At 34.5% G+C, this 21,306-nt stretch overlaps 1 protein-coding gene across 1 annotated transcript in view; it reads right to left on the reverse strand.

The window, feature by feature from the left end:
- Nucleotides 1–1,005: 1,005 nt before the first annotated feature.
- The window catches only part of LOC138700281 (sodium-dependent nutrient amino acid transporter 1-like), a 61,301-nt gene continuing 41,000 nt past the window's right edge, over nt 1,006–21,306 (reverse strand). Inside the window, exons 3-13 of the mRNA XM_069826787.1 lie at nt 13,182–13,298; nt 11,277–11,559; nt 10,940–11,165; nt 9,292–9,562; nt 8,807–8,910; nt 8,527–8,716; nt 7,259–7,435; nt 6,591–6,690; nt 6,020–6,196; nt 4,945–5,039; nt 1,006–3,253 (exon numbers count right to left, since the gene is read on the reverse strand). Coding sequence (XP_069682888.1) covers nt 3,044–3,253; nt 4,945–5,039; nt 6,020–6,196; nt 6,591–6,690; nt 7,259–7,435; nt 8,527–8,716; nt 8,807–8,910; nt 9,292–9,562; nt 10,940–11,165; nt 11,277–11,559; nt 13,182–13,298 — 1,950 coding nt within the window. The 3' untranslated portion in view covers nt 1,006–3,043. The remainder of the gene's footprint in view (nt 3,254–4,944; nt 5,040–6,019; nt 6,197–6,590; nt 6,691–7,258; nt 7,436–8,526; nt 8,717–8,806; nt 8,911–9,291; nt 9,563–10,939; nt 11,166–11,276; nt 11,560–13,181; nt 13,299–21,306) is intronic.

Genomic DNA, 21,306 nt, shown 5'->3' on the forward strand with positions numbered 1-21,306 from the left:
GTGTTTTGTGTCTTCAGTAAAACTAAAGTGTACAGCATTCTACTTCTATGAAAAAAAACTATCAATGGTTTTGTCTATCTGGATATGATACAAAACTTTCTCATCCCGCAGATAGATGATCAAGAAGGAGAAATCCAATTTCAGCGGGATGGTGCACCTTCATACTACCTCCAAAACGTCCGTGATTTTCTCGACTTTAGGTTTCCTGGTCGGTGGATTGGTCGTGGAGGACCGACATCATGGCCACCTCGGTCCCCCGACTTGACAGCACTTGATTTCTTCTTACGGGGGTTTCTTAAAGATCAAGTGTACGTTCCACCCTTACCTGCCAATCTCGCTGAGCTCAGAAACAGAATCACCGCCGCAGTTAGTGACGCTGAATATGCTGCAGCGAGTTTGGCAAGAAATTGAGTTCAGGTGGGGGATGTCTGCCGCATGACAACGGAAGTCACATTGAATGAAAACTTAGTGAGTTTTACTATTACATGGAATTAAAACCAAATCTGTATGTTTTCTAAATACATATCTATAAGCTTACAAAGTTGTATAGTCGTTTTGGAATCACCGTGTATATTTAAGTGACCTACGACTGAGATCAGGAGAGATATTACTAATAAGAAGGAAGAGGGTTTCAAAAAGATAATTAAATGAATTTGAAACTGAAATATTAAATACAAATGAAAATACAGGTTTATATGGAGATGGATGGCAAACCAAAATTGAAATAAAACAGCAAATGTCAAGAAGAAGTGAGCAGAGTGAAACTCAAATGCTGAAGAAAAGTAAAAAAGAACAAGGAAGTGTGTGCTGCCAACTATCGTGTAAAGAAAGAATTAGCCAACGGCGTTATTCAATAATAGGGTTTTCCTGAAGATTTTTTTTTTTGCCACTAGTGGATATTCAATCCAAGCCTCTTCTGAACATTCATTCATTCACTCATTCATTCATTTGTTTATTCATTCATATTGACGTGAATTTGTGGAGCACTGCAAATAAAATGCCATGTCATTTTAATTGTTTATAAAGTTTAATAATTATATTCAACAAATACGTAATACATTACAATCACAACCACTGCACTGAGAAATACAATTAACAATATTCTTTATTATTATAAAGCTCTATATTATGTTTCCATAAGAAACAACAACCCGAACTGAAAGCTGATTGTTAAAAAGCCATTTAACTAGCGTTTTCCGCTAGAAATGTATTAAATAATAATATGGTAAAATTAGCAGATAATATTGTAGAACTTAAGCAGCTAAATATTTTTCCAATTGTACTTATATGGATCTCTAACACGCACAAGAAAATTGTTGAATTACTAATACCAACAACAAATAGATCATTGCTTTAAATGACACTTTTATAGATTAAAGGAATCTCTTGCATTTAAATTAATGTAGAAATGAAAACTTTCTAGCTGCGATTCTATAATATATCTCACCTTTAAAAACTTACATTTTGAATAATTTTAACAATATTCAGGTACAGTATTTAATTTATTATAATAATCTATTAGGCTAGTTAATTATGTTGTTTGCAAACATTATTACGTTGATACAGTATCTGTATAGTAAAATTCAACATGTAGAAATATTTCAAAAGATTAAAATAAATATTACTTCAAACTCACTCATAATCAGTCATCTGAGAGTTTTGTCTTCCATTCTGTGGTTTAAATTTAGAAGTGTATGAAATGTTATAGAGACCTTTCAATAATCAGCTGTTCAGTTGTAGAAATTGCAGTATTAGGTTCATTAGCAACGTGATTTATTTTTGTCCTAATTAGATAAATCTAATTAAAATTTCATATAGTATAGTAATCAAGTAAAAAAAAATATATGATTTACGCCGTGAAAGGTTTTAATAATTGAATAAAACCGTTTCAAAAAGTAACAACGTGATTCAATTTCTATGTTATTCTACTAACTACTCCACGGAGGACAATCACATAAGTCACAGCACTCGTAATAGATGATTGTCAATTTAATGTAAAAAAAAATATTCCTCAAGTTTTTATGCTTTAGAATTGTACTCTTAAACACGGCCTTAATTCTGGCATAAAAACTGCGTTTTAGTTTTGTACAACCATCATACATACAAAAATGTTTCCCAGACATGTATCCTGCAGAATCCATGTAATATAGAGCAAGACAGTATAATTATTCTGCACTACAGCTTCAAAATTCTTTTAAGTTTAATTATAATTTACATGTGTGTAATTATGGAATTACTAATTATAAGGGGAAAATAATATGAAACACAAAAAGAATCAATGCATGATTTTATATTCGTGAGATATATACGCTTTTTCATGAATTAGTTTTGCTTAATAACTTTATGATACCTTTACTGTGTTAACTTTTGCAATTTACCTGACTGACTACCTTCGAAGTGGTATTCTTCATTGACTAGGCTTCAGACAATGAAGGATAAGACTTCGAAACTACTTATCCAGGTAAATTGCAAAAGTTAACGCAGTAAAGATATCATAAAGTTATTAAGTGATTATAAGTGTTAAAAGAGTGTATTGAACAATGAATAATAATTAGTTTTGGTTTTGAAAGCAACGTTCTTTGTAGATAAACTAATAGCTTTGTTCACTAAGTATGAAAGAACTCTTAGTAGAAAGCTATTCTTCATATGCACCTTGTTAAAATTGCCTTCAGCAGTTGTGATCGCCACCGAATATCGATATTCAACAAGGTAACAGCACGAACTAAAAGCACTAAATTATATTGTTTTCATATAATAAATGCATAGTTGAACAATCTTTCTGGGAATCTTCTGCAGAACACATTTTGGAAACTAATTAATATATATCACCTACTGTATGTAACAATAAAAATATACATAATACTGAAAATTTAATCATGCCTACTATTGACTTCTGGCGATCACTGACTTATAGTAGAAACAGTTACGTGATAATTGAGACGTACGTTACACATTTAAAATACATTAATAATTTACATAAAATATATTTACATTTTATACCCTGTGATGTTCAGTTGCCATCACTTCACGAGCTAGAATTATATCAATAAATATCTGGTACACTATTGGATTCAACCAGTTTCCTTCTAGCGGGTGTGTATCCAGTAAACACTCGAACGACTTTCTCCAGTAGTGACTCATCAGCTGATTCCACTTCTTTCATCTTCATCTCTCTGAATTCCTTCCACGCTTTGTATTGTTCGGGATTCTGTGGACGCCACATATCTGAAGGCTGCAATGAAGACTTGATCGTCTGAAAATATGAAAATGTCTATTCTTAGCTTAGCAGTAAAGGGGGATAGTCGCCTGAAACTTCACTGTAGGAACTGGGAACAGATGGCAATGGATAGGAGTGAATGGAGGTCTAGAATTGTGAAAACCGAGGCTTGTGTTGGGCTGTAGAGCTAACCGATGATGATGATGATGATGATGATTATTATTATTAACGTGGTATTACTTAACAGTGTAATAATGTGGTATTTGGTAAAGAATTGCGGATACGAGAAGTTTTATGATGTACTACATTGTGGTTATAAAACAAACAGAAATTAAGGTTATAGGTATAATAGTCATCAGTTCTGAAGCAGACACAGTTTAAAGCCCTTCTGCGCATGTTCTGTCCCACAATCTTATGAAGAAATCAGATTTACTTGATTTTGGATGCTAAAGTAGCCACAATAACTAGTTGCAGTCTGCTTGATTTAGTTCATAATCTATTATAATTATTGTGATTTATATAATCAAATTAATTAATTTACGCAGAAATGACAATGTATGACAATAACCACAGAGTTTACCTCGGTTGTCAGTGGTTACCACGCTAGTCGTTGGATCTGAAGTTCGCGAGTTCAAACCCGGTTGTCGACGATGGATTTTAAATGACAGTAAAGTCTTTACAAGTGACCTGTCAGTGACCTCATATCGTAACCTGCCTTGAAATTTCGCTGACAAAAGGGACATCTTATAAAAGCGTCACACATAAAAAGTCAGCTGCGAGTTTCAACTATAAGGCCCTGAGTTCGAATCTGCAATATCGTTTGATAAAGCAGCCTTGCAGTAGCAATTGGGCACCCCTCATCAGCAGTAGTGGGGAGTAGTGGGGCCTGCTGTGATACTGTCGAGCGACCGTCCAAGGACTCAGAAACCCAACGATAAACTCCATGCTTTTCCCCTAGTGTTTTAATAGGGATTTCTATCTCCATATCGAGAACTTGCAATTGAATTCGCAGCTATTTTTTGTGTATGGGCTTTATACAAGGTGTAGATTCTGTCAACGAAATTTCAAGGTATAGGCTTCGATATGAGTTCACTGACAGTTCCCTTGTTAGTAAGTCTTTCTTCTAGAAGGAAGTAAAGTTGGGGAGCCCGTACCGTAAAGGACCCTGTCTCTGGTAGAGAGCACCGAGCAAAATTGTTAGCTACTAACTAAAACGGATTGGGTCGCGAAATCACGTGACCTTGCTAGAAAAGAGGTGTTCTGAATCGCGTCGCGTATGGCTAGTATAATAAATAATACTTTCTTGTTAGATGCAGATAGCTATATCAATTTCGTTTCTGAATATAAACCTTTCATTCATTATCTGTCAGATTCTAAGTGCACTCCATTCAGTTAAGTAAATTACATTATTTAGAAGGAAGTAAAATCTAAAAGTAATTATTATTTTAATATAAAAATAAAAATTAGTTGGCTGATAAATCATGTCCATCTGAATTATGTATTATACTTAAATTTGTATTCAATATATATGAAATTTTAAGTAAAAAGGTGTATTACTACTGTCTAATAATTATTATTACATATTGGGTAGAATGTAGGATGAACCCTGAAAAATGCAGAAAACAGAAAATTGCAACAAAATATAATGAAATCTTGGAGATAAGTTGAAATATGGGAGAGTTGACTACACTATAACAAACATTTGTGTGTAATTAGAAATTACTTACCTCCCACAAAGAACCTTCTCGCTTCTTGAGCATTGTAAACAATGCCCATATGGGAAACTGAATAACTCCGAATCCGAACAGAACCCATCCAGCAGCTGTGTGGGAGAAAAAAAAATACTATGTTACACGTAATAGTTCCCAACAACAAACAGGCCTACTAGTTTATTTGATATCCTTATTTCTAGGATATTTCTTCTGTTATATTATATGGTAAGTATAAAATTGTATCTAAATTTCTAAGACATCTTGATATCAAATTAGAATATGAATTATTGACAAATTAAAGGACTTTAATTTAAATATGAAGTGATTATTTTATTACTTTAAAATATATAAGTTAATTATTTGAAACTTAATTCATAACTATTTGTCTCATAACTGATGCATTTCTAATGATATTTTTATATTGGCGGCTGCCCCTAATGTGCTGGTGCTACAGCGTGTAAGATAGTTTTATTTGATATAATTATTGTATTAGTGAAAAGATTTTTACCGATTTCCATAACACACAATTAATTGTTTACTACTCCTTCCTCTGATCTGTTTGGGAATCTTTGTGAGACTTTTCTTTCCAGCACACTAAGAAAAGATGAAATTTGGTTCTTGCATAATTCATTCATTTACTTCTGCTTCTTCGATGAATTAAATTGTTAATATGCTACTAGATTTATAGCCAGTAGTCACGAGTTGATGGATTAGTATTGCTGTATTTTTATTGCGTTGTTTTCCTACGACATTCGTGTAGTTCTTAAATTTTCTCATAAGAATCATCGCATCATGAAATAATTGCAATTATTGCTTGTCGGCGCGCTGTTTTCGAGAGACATAGGCCTAGATTTTAATTTTTAAACTGTTAAAAGACATTTCAATTCTGTTAGTTGCTTTAATAATATAAATTGAAGTACACATTGTTTTGTATTCACGAGCCACCTATAAATACATGTCCACTCTTTCTTTTTAAACACAATATTGAAATTATATTGAAATGGATATATTCAATGTTTGTCTTCATTTTTTCAACTGTTATGTTACAAAGAAAAATATCGATCAAATTATAATGTTTACTACTACTTACCATATGCAGATGTGGGAAACAGAGAACCGTGGTACTTTTCTGGCTCCATGATAACCATTGCATAGATGAGGATGACAATCATCAATACTGGTGTTACAATTCCCCAACAGATTCTCCAGTAGGGCCCTACTTTCCTACCAACCATGAATTCCACATCATTGCAAAAGTTGTCCATACCTGAAGGAACATTAAAATTGTTATGCAATATTTCTGTTTGTATTTCACACTTAATACAAAATAATGAGAGAAGAAAATAAATATAATTTAAAAAAATACTAGATATTTTACAGACTTCGCAGAATATTGTGTGATATCTAGAGCTAAATAAAATATTTTATGAATATATTGCATTAGGAATAGTGAAGAATCTTCGTAATTATTTGTACTACTTAATCGTGGAGCAAAATCTATCATTAAAGTAAAATAACTTTATTTTGTAATTTAAAGTTTGTGATGGAGGAAAACCAGCATAATTGGTTGAATAATTTGCTGTTCATAGCTTGACAGTTCATATTTCAATGCTAGCAAAACTATAGATAATAACGACACATTTCGAGAAAAAAAAACTTACCATAGATCCATGCAATTCCAATCATTTCAATTGTTCCAAGAATGAAAACTGTGAAATTCGCACCGTAGAAATCTACCAGAGTCAGTATATATTGGCCACCCTGAAAAGTTACAATACAGTTCTATTTATTGACGTTCATAATTCACGAAATCTGAAGTGTAAAACATTTAATGTTTAGATACTAAAGATAAAGCAGGACTCAAAACAGAATATTCTTGACAAGAAAATGTGGTTAACTGTGAATGAGCAGGAGTACTTTTCTGTATTAATGTTTTATTTGGTGGGGAGATCATTGGAGCATAACGATTAAAATTCACGTTATAAATCATGCAGAACTTCATAAAAGAACAGTAGCAATAGCAGTAGGATTGTTGGAATAAACCAACATCTCATAAGCTAAATAATTCATAATACTCCTCTTAATTCAACCGCTCATTGGCCCATAAGGCACTACTAGGTAAAAATATGCCTTCACATAACGCCATGACAATACATACACCCGCACTTCCCTACTTGGTGATTTCCTTCTGTCTATTACTTCATTTCATAAGGTTTAAGAACTGAGACAAACTGTGAATCTAAATACACGGTTCCGAAATAGAAATTCCCCAATCATAATGAGAGCCTGCAATCTCATGTAGCTCACTGTATTATTGCGTAATACTTACAGGGGTTACATAGATGAGCCCAACAAGAAAGCCGCCGATACAGGTTGCTAGTGCGACCACCCAGTACTTGAGATGAGAGAACCGATCACAGATCATTGTGATGACTGCTCCTGCAAGAGCCACAGCACTTCCAATTCCCAGTGTATACAACATCAGGAAGAACACTACCGAGAAAAACTGTAACACATTGGCAAAATAGAATTTCTGTTAGATACATAGCATTTTGTTAGACTAAGAAGTGAAGGAGGGATTTTTCAACTCTCCATAACTTCCATAGTAAAGTTGTTTCCGGTTCGAATTGCACTTATTTGAAATAAGTACACTTTCTATCTGGGAGTAGAAAGGGACCGGAAACTGCTAACCAAATTACTATATTTCTTCAGGTTTTGGATAATAGGGTCCTGATTACGGATACTGTAAACAGTTCCGAAATCTCATTACATGAAGATACACCTCAAATGTTTCTTCTGAGAACAATCACCGAGTAAGCCTGAATTAAAATAACTTCCTTTGGTAAATTATATAAACATAGCACTGCAGGACACTGTTCATTTAACTTCTCATATTGCAGTGTAATTTCATTTAACCAGTCACTCTAAACGTTATGTATTTAATATTCTTCAAATAAAATCTGAAACGTATGCAACATCCAGGATTTTAATGGTTCACTGAAATATTACATAGGCTATTCTATTGGAGAAAGCACGGTAATGGAATGAATACATTTACCGAAATGTAGCAATGAATATGTAAGTCTGACGTGAGACTGAATATTTGAATGCCTAGCTAAATTGTGTTTGCAGTTGAAACAAAAATTTTAATTCATCATTATGACAATATTAATCAAAGTTGTTAATGTACAGTTGAAGCGAAAAGTTGGACTAGTTTTGTAAGCAAGGCCGTAATATAATCAATTCTTATATTTTCAAAAGGACAAAAAAAGTTGTAATTTCTTAAATATTGTGCAAGTATTTTTTGTGTCTAAAAGTTCAGATAGCGGAAATGAAAATTTGAAGAGAGAGAAGAGGAACAAGTCTCGATGGATTGAGCCAGAAACTTGGACATATCTCAGCAGAATGCAAGAGAGTCGGTACCGTTTTGCAAGTAGAAAAAGAAAGAGGCGTTGAGAGACAGATGATTTGGTTGATGGAAAAGTTCAATCGACTTAATTCATGAAGCGACAAGAACAATAAGAATTTGTCTTCTGAATCCTATCATATAGCTAATTATATTGTTAACATTCTGGAGAGACATTAAGTATAACAAACCTGTGGAACGGCATCAAATTTGGCGATAGCATCAGGATATGACACGAATGCAAGCCCTGTGCCCCCTTGTACAACATCCCTAATGTCTTTTTTTCCTGTTTCGTGCATCAGATTTCCCAGAATTGAGAAGATGGTGCAACCAGCAAGCAAACTAGTGAATGTATCAAGAGTAGTCACAATCATGGCGTCCCTGAAAAACGAAAAAGGTTTCGATATAGATTCTTGATTCAAACTTCCGATGATTCTCTGAATTGTGGGTTCTTTTTTATATAAAACTTACCTATACACATTGTGGTTAAAGTCATTGTACGAAGAGTACATAATAAGAGTTCCAAAGCAGATGTTGAGTGAGAAGAACGCTTGTGTCACAGCACTGTACCACACCTGTAAAATAATCATATGTAAAGTTTTATTTTTAATTGTTTAATTCGAGATGTTAAATGAAATGCTATGAGGTATTTTATTTTAAAATTTAAACATATTAATGACTTGGTGATTTTGAAAAAAATGTAAGCCTATCAATCTATAAAGTTATATGAAAGGCGAAACCTATAAAACGAAAATATTTGTTTTGATCAAATAACATTTTTTCAGGCTAATATAGAAGAAGAAGAAGAAGAAGAAGAAGAAGATTCCGATAGTGATGATTCCGATAATGGTGAGGTGACGATAATCTTATAATAAAATGTATGGTTAATAATATTGTCCTACTGTGCATCATAATTATAATACATATTCAAGTTGAGTAAATTGACATAAACATACCGTTGGATTCAGCAGTTGTTCCCACTGCGGTTCAATGAAGAAAAGTAGGCCATCAGCAGCACCAGGAAGAGTAGCACCTCGGATCAAAAGAGTAATCATCACTACGTATGGAAACAGAGCCAGGAAGTAAGCTGCCTTGCCTGAGCTCTTCACACCTCGAACAATGACTAGAAAGACAGTTGTCCATGCAAAGAGTAGGCAAAGAGTCAGACGCCAATCTGGAACTCCTATGCCATCTTCAATGGAGTCTTTCTCGTTCAGTACATATTTACTGTAAAAATACAAAATAAATAAATAATTTAAAATGTTTATTTATCTATTTATGTCGGAAATAGCGATTATTAAAGAGAGAATTCATATCTTACCCCTACACCGGGGTTCATGAAAGGGAAAATTTATCTTTCCAGAAAAAAAGATTGATAACCTAAAGGACAACTTCACTTTCTCGGCACACATTACAATAATTCTTTATGATCTTTCATTTTGGGCTGAAACACTGTAAAAGGACTACATCTAACTACTTATACATTTCCTTTTTAGTTCCATGCACACTGTATGTTCCTCCAGCATTGTTTTGTTTCCCTTGCTATCGCGGAGAGTTTTTATGCCTGTTCCGTATTCTGTCTCCAGCTTAGTAACCCTCCAAATTCTCAAGCACATCTGATTTCTATTGTATTGTTCGAATTGCTTTCTTGAGTTTGGCAGCAGTGACAATATAGTACATAAAGTAAGATAAAATTGAATTCGTAAAGACTGAAAGATATTAAGTAAACAGAGAAAATCACCGGTGTAGTTGAGGCGGTAGCTCCCTTTCTGCTGATCCGGAGCTACGTCCGGGCGTGGGTTCGAACCCCTCTTGTGCCGATTACCTGCTTATTTTCATTGTGAGATTTTTCCAACTGTAAGACGAATTTCAAATAATCCCAGGCAGATCCTCAAACTCATATCGCCAAATAACTTTTCGCTATCACAATATCATCGACATTAAATAACTTAGTATTTGATACAGCGTCCTTAAATAACCGACTAAAAAGAATAAACAGAGAAATTTCAAATTTTCATGCATGCAAATATCGGCTATTGTTTATCTTTCTGAACTACCAGTAACAATAATTGTTATGGTTCTTCATTTAAGTTGAAAATAAATCGTTAGGCGTGATTTATGAACAATAACTACCATTCGATTAGAAATAAAAGAAGTTAGTAGGAATGTACAATGAACCTACAAACCGAATAATTGGCATAGGCCTACTACTAATAATCGGGAATTCACATTTAAGTGTTTTATTTTGCTATTAATGTAATTTTATTATTAGCTGTTTAAACATATTTTGATGGTACCTAACCTCAACCAACATTGAATTTGGAAAAAAAGAAAAAATAAAAACGGAGCCGACACATAGCGCGGACACGTTGGATGTCTTTAGGTGTATGGCATGGTGCAAAACCAGACATTTTCTCATTTATTTTTTGTATTCGGAGAATTTGAATTTTTCTTGTAGGCTAAATAGACTATGCTTTGACAAAATGAAATATGTTAAATATTATCAGTTTATATACTCTGTTCGTATTTCAATTTTAAATAAATTTTTTTCACTTTGAAAATTCCTAAATGTAATTTGCTTTCGTATTATTACACAATACTTACTAAAAGTAAAGCTCAGACGAGCTTTTGTAGCCTTCCATATTTTCGTTGGTAGTATTGTTACTGTCCATTTTCTTAGAATCGAGGCATTTATCCCACTCCTCTCTGCACACTCCCCATGGAAGTTCTGAAGCGAAGGACTGAATGAAATAAAATATCGTGAGGGCCATTAAAGAGCAGTAGTACGTAAGTACCAAGATCGTGGCAAAAATTTGACCATAGCCAAGACCTGAAAAGAAGAGAAACAAATTGATAAATATTGCCATAATATTCCTTTCTTATAATGTTATGTAGGCCCAGTAGGCTAATACAGTATGTTATAAATAATGCCGTGTCCTACCCCTGAGTGCCGGTGAGAGAGTCCACACTTTGACAGGTCCGCCGGATACAAACTGACCCATCGCCATCTCCATGTAGTACAGAGGCTTGCCGATGACGAGCAGGACGATAATGTAAGGTATAAGAAACGCTCCACCTCCGTTATTGAAAGCCGTATATGGGAACCTCCAGATGTTGCCGAGTCCCACAGACATCGCAATGCACGACATAAGGAACTCGATTCCATTTGACCACTGCTGACGTTTGGGCCCTTCTTCGGCTTCTGTTCCGTCTGTTGGTGCTACCTGCATGTCGAAAACAGAATAGACCTACCGTATAATGTTTGCAGAGTGATTTCATTGGATACAGCAATAAATTATTAAATCCTTAATTCTTTTTTGCACAATGTAGACGAGAAATTCTTACTTCAAAGGCTCGGACTATCAATATTACAGCCATCAATTTAACCCAACTAAGAAGAAAATATAGAAACAGAAAATTGTAAAGGATCTTTAAAATAACAATTTATTATTTTACTTAACGACACTTTCACATGCAGAGTTATTCAGCATCGAAATTCAACAGAGCAATAAACGTCCGATTAATTTTACCTGGAGCCCTCTATCAGGGACATGGTTCTTTTACATGTTGTAAATATATGAAACGGGCTTCCGTACTTTACTTTTCTCCTGGAGGAAGCAATGCTAAGATTTTGTCGCCCTTTAATATCAATTGCCCTCAGTCAGATTTGAACTGGTGAATCTCAGAGTTATCGATTAACAGGAAAATCGCAAGATCCCTGAGGACGACTTCGCCTCTGAATTGGAAGGGCTAAAATTTGCTCTTCTTGAAGTAGTACGTAGTAATTTATTATTATTATTATTATTATTATTATTATTATTATTATTATTATTTACTTACAAATGGCTTTTAAGGAACCCGAAGGTTCATTGCCGCCCTCACATAAGCCCGCCAGCGGTCCCTATCCTGTGCAAGATTAATCCAGTCTCTATCATCATATCCCACCTCCCTCAAATCCATTTTAATATTATCCTCCCATCTACGTCTCGGCCTCCCTAAAGGTCTTTTTCCCTCCGACCTCCCAACTAACACTCTATATGCATTTCTGGAATCGCCCATACTTGCTACATGCCCTGGCCATCTCAAACGTCTGGATTTAATGTTCCTGATTATGTCAGGTGAAGAATACAATGCGTGCAGTTCTGTGTTGTGTATTATTATTATTATTATTATTATTATTATTATTATTATTATTATTATTATTATTATTTGTATCACTAACGCTACCACCACGAAAACGAAATTACGTTCATTTAATTGAGAGTTAACTTTAAGTCTTTTGGTATTGCAGCAAAATTCGAACTATCGCTGAAGCCATTTCCCAATTCAATGAAAGACAATAGGTATACAGGTTTTTGAACTTATTTTAGTGAGCCAGGCTCATGTCAGTAGATTTAGTGGAATGTAAAAGTACTCCTGTGGGGAAAAAATTCCTGCACACGGGCGACGCTGATAATATAAGCTCTGCAGTTGCGAGCGTTGTTAAATAGCCATAATTTTTAAACTTATTTTAGTAATAATATAATTGTTGAACTTGAGTGTACACTTAATCATGTGACAAGTTGATAACTGTCATGATTATCCATTGTTAAAACATATTTTTCGATCAACATTCAGTTTAAGAGATTGGATTTTTATTCCAAAGATTTAGCTTGGGAATTTAGGCACTATGCAGTTAGCTTCAAAGATTACCTACCATCCAATGAGATGTAGGAAGTATTAACGAGTATGAAACATTCTCATAGCCAGCCTATCTCGTTAATAGTGGCGTTTAAATCACAATTAAACTTTTGGTTCTAGCACTGACACGAACATTGTAATAAGTTAGTTGTAATTGGTTACTTACCTCGGCGCCTTTAGAAATCGTTGCGATAGCAGTCGTTCCGTTTGTAGGCGGATATTTTTGCTGCATTTCAGCTTGGTCGAAGTCATTTTCGTATGCTGGGTTGACATTCCCAAGCTCCTGAAAATAGAGAAAACCTCCTTTAATTCTAAAATTTGTTCATATTTCTCTTGGGAAAAAAAAATGACAGGGGAACCACGGTTCCCAACCTAACGTTGAGTAATGTTCTCTGGTTAGTATTAAAATAGAATAAACATTTTGATTTAAATTATATTACATAATTGCTTCATTACATGAGTATACTCTTCCAGTACATTATTTATGAACTTCACTGACAAATGAGCTGTAGGACCCATTGTTATACTAACGATAGTGTATGAAATACGACACATAGTTCACAGTAGAGTCCCTCGATAACAAATTTAAGAATTGAGACTATGAGCACAGTCTAGTATATACAGTCACGAAGCTCAATACGTAGGGAATATGCAAACATAGATAGTTGCTAACCACTAGGATCACTACTATCGCCTCATCACAGACAATACCGGCACAGTCTATTGTTCCTAGTACTCTCAACAACTCAAGCTTCGTGACTGTATATCCTAGACTGTGCTATGAGCATAAGCCTATTTCTTTTGATTGGTTCCACTAACATACAATTAATACATATCAAATAAATGAAATACGAGTAACAAACCCATTATTATCTATAATGTCTAGACTCTGATCTAGAGTACCTTTATAATGAGAGTTGAAACGTCGCGTGATCTGTGATCCCATCAACAATTAAAATATGTAATGATTTAATTGCACTGATTGACTAGAAAATTGAAAACAAATCTTCTATGAGAAGTAAAACCATAGGTCTATAAATTGCATAGATATATAAAACAAAATTCGATACATAATTTTATAATAAAATTTGTTTATAAAATTACTGTTACAGTTAGTTTATCACAGAGGAATAAACAAAACCTGTTACCTTGTGTATACTAGAAGCAAAGTCATTGTAAGTGCTTACTGAATTATGCAATAAAGTAGGTCATGTCTGGTTCCATTTTCTCTACTGTTCTCTTAGATATTATTATAGAGGACTCTAGCTCACAGCAGGCTGCTCACATTGCCCTTATTCTTTCTCGATATTCTTGCATTATTTATTTGCTACGAGTATACATATTATCGCAGGTTAATGTCACCTATTATTACGTCACATTCAATACCGCTTCCAAGTTATTACCAATTCACGGGCCAAAAACTCTAAAACTAATATAGGGAAATAAAATCTGATTGCATGTTTACAGTATAAAGAAAATCCTGTGCAAGATTTTGAAAGCATGTATTTTATTACTGCTACATCAACTTCTTGTCTATGCGGATGACTTGAATATGTTAGGAGAGAATCTACAAACGATTAGGGAAAAAACGGAAATTTTACTTGAAGTAAGTAAAGCAATAAGTTTGGAAGTAAATCCCGAAAAGACAGAGTATATGATTATGTCTCGTGACCAGAATATTGTACGAAATGGAAACATAAAAATTGGAGATTTATCCTTCGAAGGGGTGCAAATATTCAAATATCTTGGAGCAACAGTAACAAATATAAATGACACTCGGGACGAAATTAAACGTAGAATAAATATGGGAAATGCGTGTTATTATTCGGCTGAGAAGCTTTTGTCATCTAGTCTGCTGTCAAAAAATCTGAAAGTTAGAATTTATAAAATAGTTATATTACCGGTTGTTCTGTATGGTTGTGAAACTTGGAATCTCACTTTGAGAGAGGAACAGAGATTAAGGGTATTTGAGAATAAGGTCCTTAGGAAAATATTTGGGGCTAAGAGGGATGAGGTTACAGGAGAATGGAGAAAGTCTTAATTTTAGCCTTCACTAGGCATCCTTTTGATGATTTGAAGTTTCGAGTGGGCTCGGTAATAAATTAAAAAAAAAAAACAATAATTTAAGGCTCGGGTCGAGTTCGAGTTCAGGGGTGAACGAGTCAGGCTGGCTTTAAAATTTTGGCCGGTGCACACCTCTAGCGTAACAGCAAAATGTGATCAGTATATTAAACTAACGACTAACAAGTGATCTACATACTTCTTTCTTTTTATCATTTTGTAAGTCCTTTAATTCAAATCGACGGGACAAATAGGATTTTAGTTACATGATGATGGGTACCAACGTTCAGGTCCTAAATAGTATTAATGAGGAAAAATATGTTATTGAAATTAACTGGGTAATTCCAATTAATTGGCCGAAATATGAAATTGAAGGCGAGAAATTATTACGAAACTCTGCCTAAAAATGATAGGTAGTTTCTTCCTCCATTGCATACATCGTCGACTAGCTACATATTACATTAATCAAACTTCAAATATATAGAAGCAATTGTTCTTCCTCTGACACATATCGTCAAGTGAGACGTACTGTCTGATAATAGATGTACTGTACGTACATATCAGCCAGAACTTCAATCAGAAGTACAATAGAATAGGGGTAGAATACTAAATAGGACCATAGACGTTTAAAAAGAGAATGCATACATGATAATTTAAATCATTTTGCATTCATGAAAGGAAAACACCATTATTATTCATTTTTAAATGTTATTTTCGTTTCAAAGCCACCGAAGTTGAACGTACACAGGATCAGGAAACGCGAATACTTGCGTGATAGAAGAGAGAACATGTGACTGTTAATGATCTCAATAAAATTCTGTAATCTTATACATGAGTGCGTTTTACGTAATTTGTACATTTCTGAGAAAGATTAGCATAAGCGTGCATGCAATTCATGTCCAATTATCGTCCCGAAATCCCTTTTCTACCACAACATAATTCCGTATTTAAATAAATGAGCGTTTTGTCGTAACAAGTTCGTCGTAATGATAGGGTGTTGACCATGACGGCCACATTCCAAAGGCGATTGTATAACTCTCACGTGAGTTTACAAAACTATCGATATTATTGTGGATATTTCCCGTTGAAGTATAAATAAAAGAGCGTGCCATTATTTCCATCAGTCGTGTGTAGAAATAACACCGTTACGAAGAAAAGAATTCGTATGAAAATATTTCCACGCTCTCTTCATAATCTGTCGAACAATATCGGATATCAAGTGAGATTTTTGGGTTTTTGATCGTGTCATACTTATACAAACTTCAATATTTTGAAGGAACGTACTGGCTTCATCATCAAGGAAAGCAAGGAAGGTTGGATCCACTACCAGTACTGGAAAGTGGCTCTTGGCAATGATCCAACAGATAGATACCTAGATGAAAGTTTCTGCATATATTGACAAGGTGCAAAAATAAAACATCTTGCTCACGAATTTCATGAACGTCTTAAATATCATATATGTTAATCTCTACAGTGACTGCGTGGTATAGACCGTCAGCCTTCCACGCAGGCGGTCCGGGTTCGATGCCAGATCAGCCCTTGAATTTTTAATTCAAAAAACCATAGCGACATTTGTGGCGGATAAAGCCACAATTGGAGATTTTCTCAGCGTTCCGTTACATCAATATACAGTATAAATCGAAATCATTCCGGGAATCTCTCTCCAGCCACAGATACAGCTCAGGCGGTAGCACCTTGCCTGCTGATCCGGAGTTGCGCTCGGGCATGAGTTCGATACCCGCTTGGGCTGATTACCTGTTTGAATTTTTTCCCAAGTTTCCCCTAACTGAAATGCGTATGTCAGGTAAATAATTAATGGCGAATCCTTGGCCTTTTCTCGCCAAATACCATCTTGCTATCGCCATTTCCATCGAACAGAGAATGGTTTTGTCATGACTCCCTCGTATCAATCAATCAATAAATCACTCGGATGTATTCATACATTACAAAGTAATGTAGAAAATTTTATTACTATGAGCAAAATCTCTTGTCGAAAATAGGGAAATAAAATTGAAGTTCTTAATTTTATTTAACAAATGATTGAAATAAGAGAAAATAAAGTTCAGAACAGCTATAGTGAGTTACAGTAATGTGCACTTTAACCGTTTTACGAGAAATTTGGTCCACAATATTCCTTTTATATTGTATTTTTTGTTACGGGTTCTTAGCATCACAAAACGAGGTAAAATTTAAAGTAAAAAATAGCCAATGTGAATATAATTTTCAGCCTACAAATGAGTAGAATACAGTGAAAAAAGCGTACATCGAATAAAAATGGCAAAAGACCGGTCAAAATTACTTAAGATAAGTTGCGTCCAACTGAAATAATTAGCCTATAAATGACGCGTGTTCTGGCCAGTATAAATGGGATAAAACCACTTTATCGCCATTGGTTCACTAACGTATCTAGTTTAAAATGATATAATATGCTGGAAGATAACGATGGGGATTTGTGCTCATACATACTACACACAAAACGACTTGCAACTCAAGTCTTAACTGGAATCTGAGTGTAACCCTTGAATGTAGTAGTAAAGTCCAAGCACATTAGCATGAGAACTACACTCAGACAGTTAATTCAGTTGATAAGCACCTGATAAAGTGGATTAAGATAGGCAGAGCTCTCTCTTGAGAAACAAGATGCTTTATGGCTAGATCCAACGAATGTTGATAATAATTGACTTGCGTGAATACTTGAATTGTGAGCAAAATTATTATGCTATTGCTGTAGTAGTAGTAGTAATAATAATAATAATAATAATAATAATAATAATAATAATAATAATAATAATGGTAATAATAATATATTATTATATTATTGTTATTACTTATTGTAGTATTATTCTATGTCATATAGCGCCAACTTCGTGTTGCGCATAGTAGGCAACGTCTAGAGGGAAAAAGATCAGACTCATTATCTCCTAGAGAGAGAGACACTAGAAGTCAAGAAGTATATGTTATATACATTATACAGATTGGTTCAAGAAATTTCGTTTTCATTTAAAAATCACATTCTGAGATAATTTTGTGCAGAAAAGTCCATATCATTATGGAGCCGATTCCAATTAGCTACCGAGTTATTTCTCTTTGAGAGAAAACTTTTCTTTGAACTAGCCTTCTGTAGATTGATCAATTTTTTGTTATCGACGTAAGGAATACTCAACAAATCTCTGTTATAGTTTAATTCCAACGTATTACACCGAAATCAGTAACACAAAATCATATAAACAACTTTCAACACGCTAATAGTGACGTCGGCTACATCTGTAATGTTGACGTTGGGTTGTTTCAGCCTGAGAAGAATGGGCATGCTGTACGGTCACTATTGTACAGGAAGTGCAATTCTTGGAAACCAGCATTTTGCGTGAGAACAACATACTGTACACTGCCAGATAAAAATGTACCATTCATAGAACATCGTTTATTTGATATGCTTTGTAAAACATTTTTTTTTGAGATCGCAATATATAAAAAAATTGTGAAACTCCAACCACATTTCTAATTCAATAAAATAGTACTTTCAAAAATCTTTGTGTGGTATTTGTACTTTTTGTTTCTTGGTTAATTCATTTGCTACTTCTTCCTCAAGAGTCAAACTATTGTAACACAGTAATTATTTTGAAACAGTTGCAGAATAGATAATGAAAGCAGTTGAAGGGCATATTGCGAGTTACTCTTTTCTCTAGGATCAATTACTTTAATTTAAACTATCGAGACATCTGTACCAAACTATAATTTAATGAATCTGCAAGATCACGTATTCATTGAATAGAAGAGCGTAGCATTAGCTCTCGATTAGTAAAACCCATATGTTATAGACATTTCACTCATTTCTTAGTAGAGCTTAAATTTTACTGGTTAATTATAAGAAGTCCGACAACCCGGAACTATGATTTTAAAATACATTAACGAAAAAGTTATGTTCTTTTTGTAACGGCGGGAGACATTTGTAGCTTTCGTATGATTTACGGCACGGCTGAGCACCGAGAGCGAATCCAAACTTTAAACGGGGACGCTTATGGCTGGTTCACAATAAACCGGGAACGGAAACGACAACGGAAATATTGTTAAAATAAATGTATTTAAATGTGAGTATTAACAATTAACTATTGTGAATGCTCACATTTAAATACATTTGTTTTAAGATTATTTCCGTTCTCGTTCTCGTTGTCGTTTCCGTTTCCGGTTTATTGTGAACCAGCCTTAAGTATTCATCCGTCACTGGAGCAACACTGCGCGGTGTGTCGGTGGGGAAGAAAGGGATTGAAGAGAAGTCATATGGCTCCCCGTGAGAGAGTATAAATCGCTCTTGGTGACCAGCCCTGATTTACGGGATCCATATAGGCCTATTGTTATGGGTTACCATTACCAGAGAACGCATGTTCTCATATTAATAAGGAAATAAAAATGCTTTCTATCAATTATTAAAAGTTTTTATTATATCAGTAATTATAACAGCTAATCTTAGAAAGTAGTGGGATGATAAAGTGCCTCAGTGAATAAAGAAATTATTGTACTCCCTTTGTGTGAATAAAATAATTTCATAATTACATAGTCGGCCCTCGGCAGCAATACATCTTGCACACACTCCATACAAATATTAAGGTGTTCTATCTTAACGCTTTCATTTAATGTAAATACGTAGTCAATTTTAGCTGTTGTGTCAAATGTATGTCAAGATGCTTCGTGCATTGCTTCGTTCTCTTGAATTAAATTAGTTAATAGCGCACGAAGATTGCAGACACTGAAAAAGTGCCGGACAAACCTCCGTGCTACATATGCAGTGCAGCATGACCGCTTCACTTTCACTGCAATCCATATTATGAATTATGTGAAGACTTTGAAAGTGAAGAGTCCGCAATGTGACATTCGTATATACGAGTATGTGGCATGCATGACGGAACTGCATGTGCTAGGAAGTATAATGCTTATATAACTGTCAACTGAAAGCTATTATTGGTCGGTAGTTACCGCTGTAGGCCTACAGTACCTTATTCTAACACAAGACAAATTATGAAAGAAAGGTAAAGGACGAGGAGGAAAAAGAAAGTGAGAAGAAGAGAAAGGGGCAGAGATAGAAAAAGCAGGAAAAGAGGAAGACATTAAGAAGAAACGGATAGAGAATGGAAAAGGGAGAAAGGATGAGAGGAAAGAGTGAGAAAAATAACAGAGAGAAAGAAGTAAGAAAATACTGAAAGAGGAAAGCTCTTAAGAAAGAGATGAGAGAAGAACCAGAAAAAGGGAATGAGTAGTACGGAAAGAAAAAAGATGAGATATAGGGAATTAGAGGAAACAGAAGGAAAGAAGAGATAGGAAACACAAGAAAGAGAAGAAAACAAAATAAGAAAAGAGACAGAAAATTGACAAGAAAATAAAGAAGAAAAATAAAAAGGAAGAAATTTAATAAAATTTAAAAATGAGATGAGAGAAAAAAGATGGAGGACAAATTAAGAGAAGAAAGTGAAGGAAAAGAAGAAAGTAGAGAAGATGAAAATGCTAAGAACAGGAGAAGGAATGAAGAAATTCTGCTATATTAGGAGCACTCTCACGTAGAATACGTCACCCTGTTTCGGGAATGAATACAGTTGTGTCGGTTTGAACGTTTTATTTTTGTTTCGGTTTACATGGAGGGTAAAGTTCTTTGATAAGAGAAGTAATTAATAAAGGACGTGCAATATATTTTCTCTTCATATGAAGAGGCATTCCGCAATTAGTCCCAGCTAACAACAGATGTTTCAGTAGTGTTTACTCAAATTGTAACGTACGTGTCTACTCATTTTATCATTTTATTTCAGGACTCGCGATTACGAGTGGTCGCCCAGGTCTTCAGCTGCTTTCGATGCCGAGATATTGCTGTTAAAGCCCTCGCTGCACGACTCATTTTATACCCAAATTCGACGTCCTCATGGCCGTAGCGAGGGGAAGTGGTATCATTGGGTGTTGTCACACAAGTTACATTGGTCCATGGTCTAACTACTAATAACATTAGCATTAGACTGTGGCTCATAGTGTTTTTATAGTAAGCATTTGTGCCTTTTTTTGTTTCACCACGAATAACGAACAGCTGCTCATACTCGGTGTGGGAAAGACGGATTCTACGTAAAAATTAAGAAAATGAAAACGAAGAAAGTAAAGAGAGAGGGAAAGTGGAAGAGAAAAAAAGAACCGGAAGTAAGACGAATGTGTGAAACATTGCTGCGTTATTTTTTCGTTATTTCACTACGCTTGAA

This window comes from Periplaneta americana, chromosome 1 (genome assembly GCF_040183065.1).
Source record: "Periplaneta americana isolate PAMFEO1 chromosome 1, P.americana_PAMFEO1_priV1, whole genome shotgun sequence".
NCBI lineage: Eukaryota > Metazoa > Arthropoda > Insecta > Blattodea > Blattidae > Periplaneta > Periplaneta americana.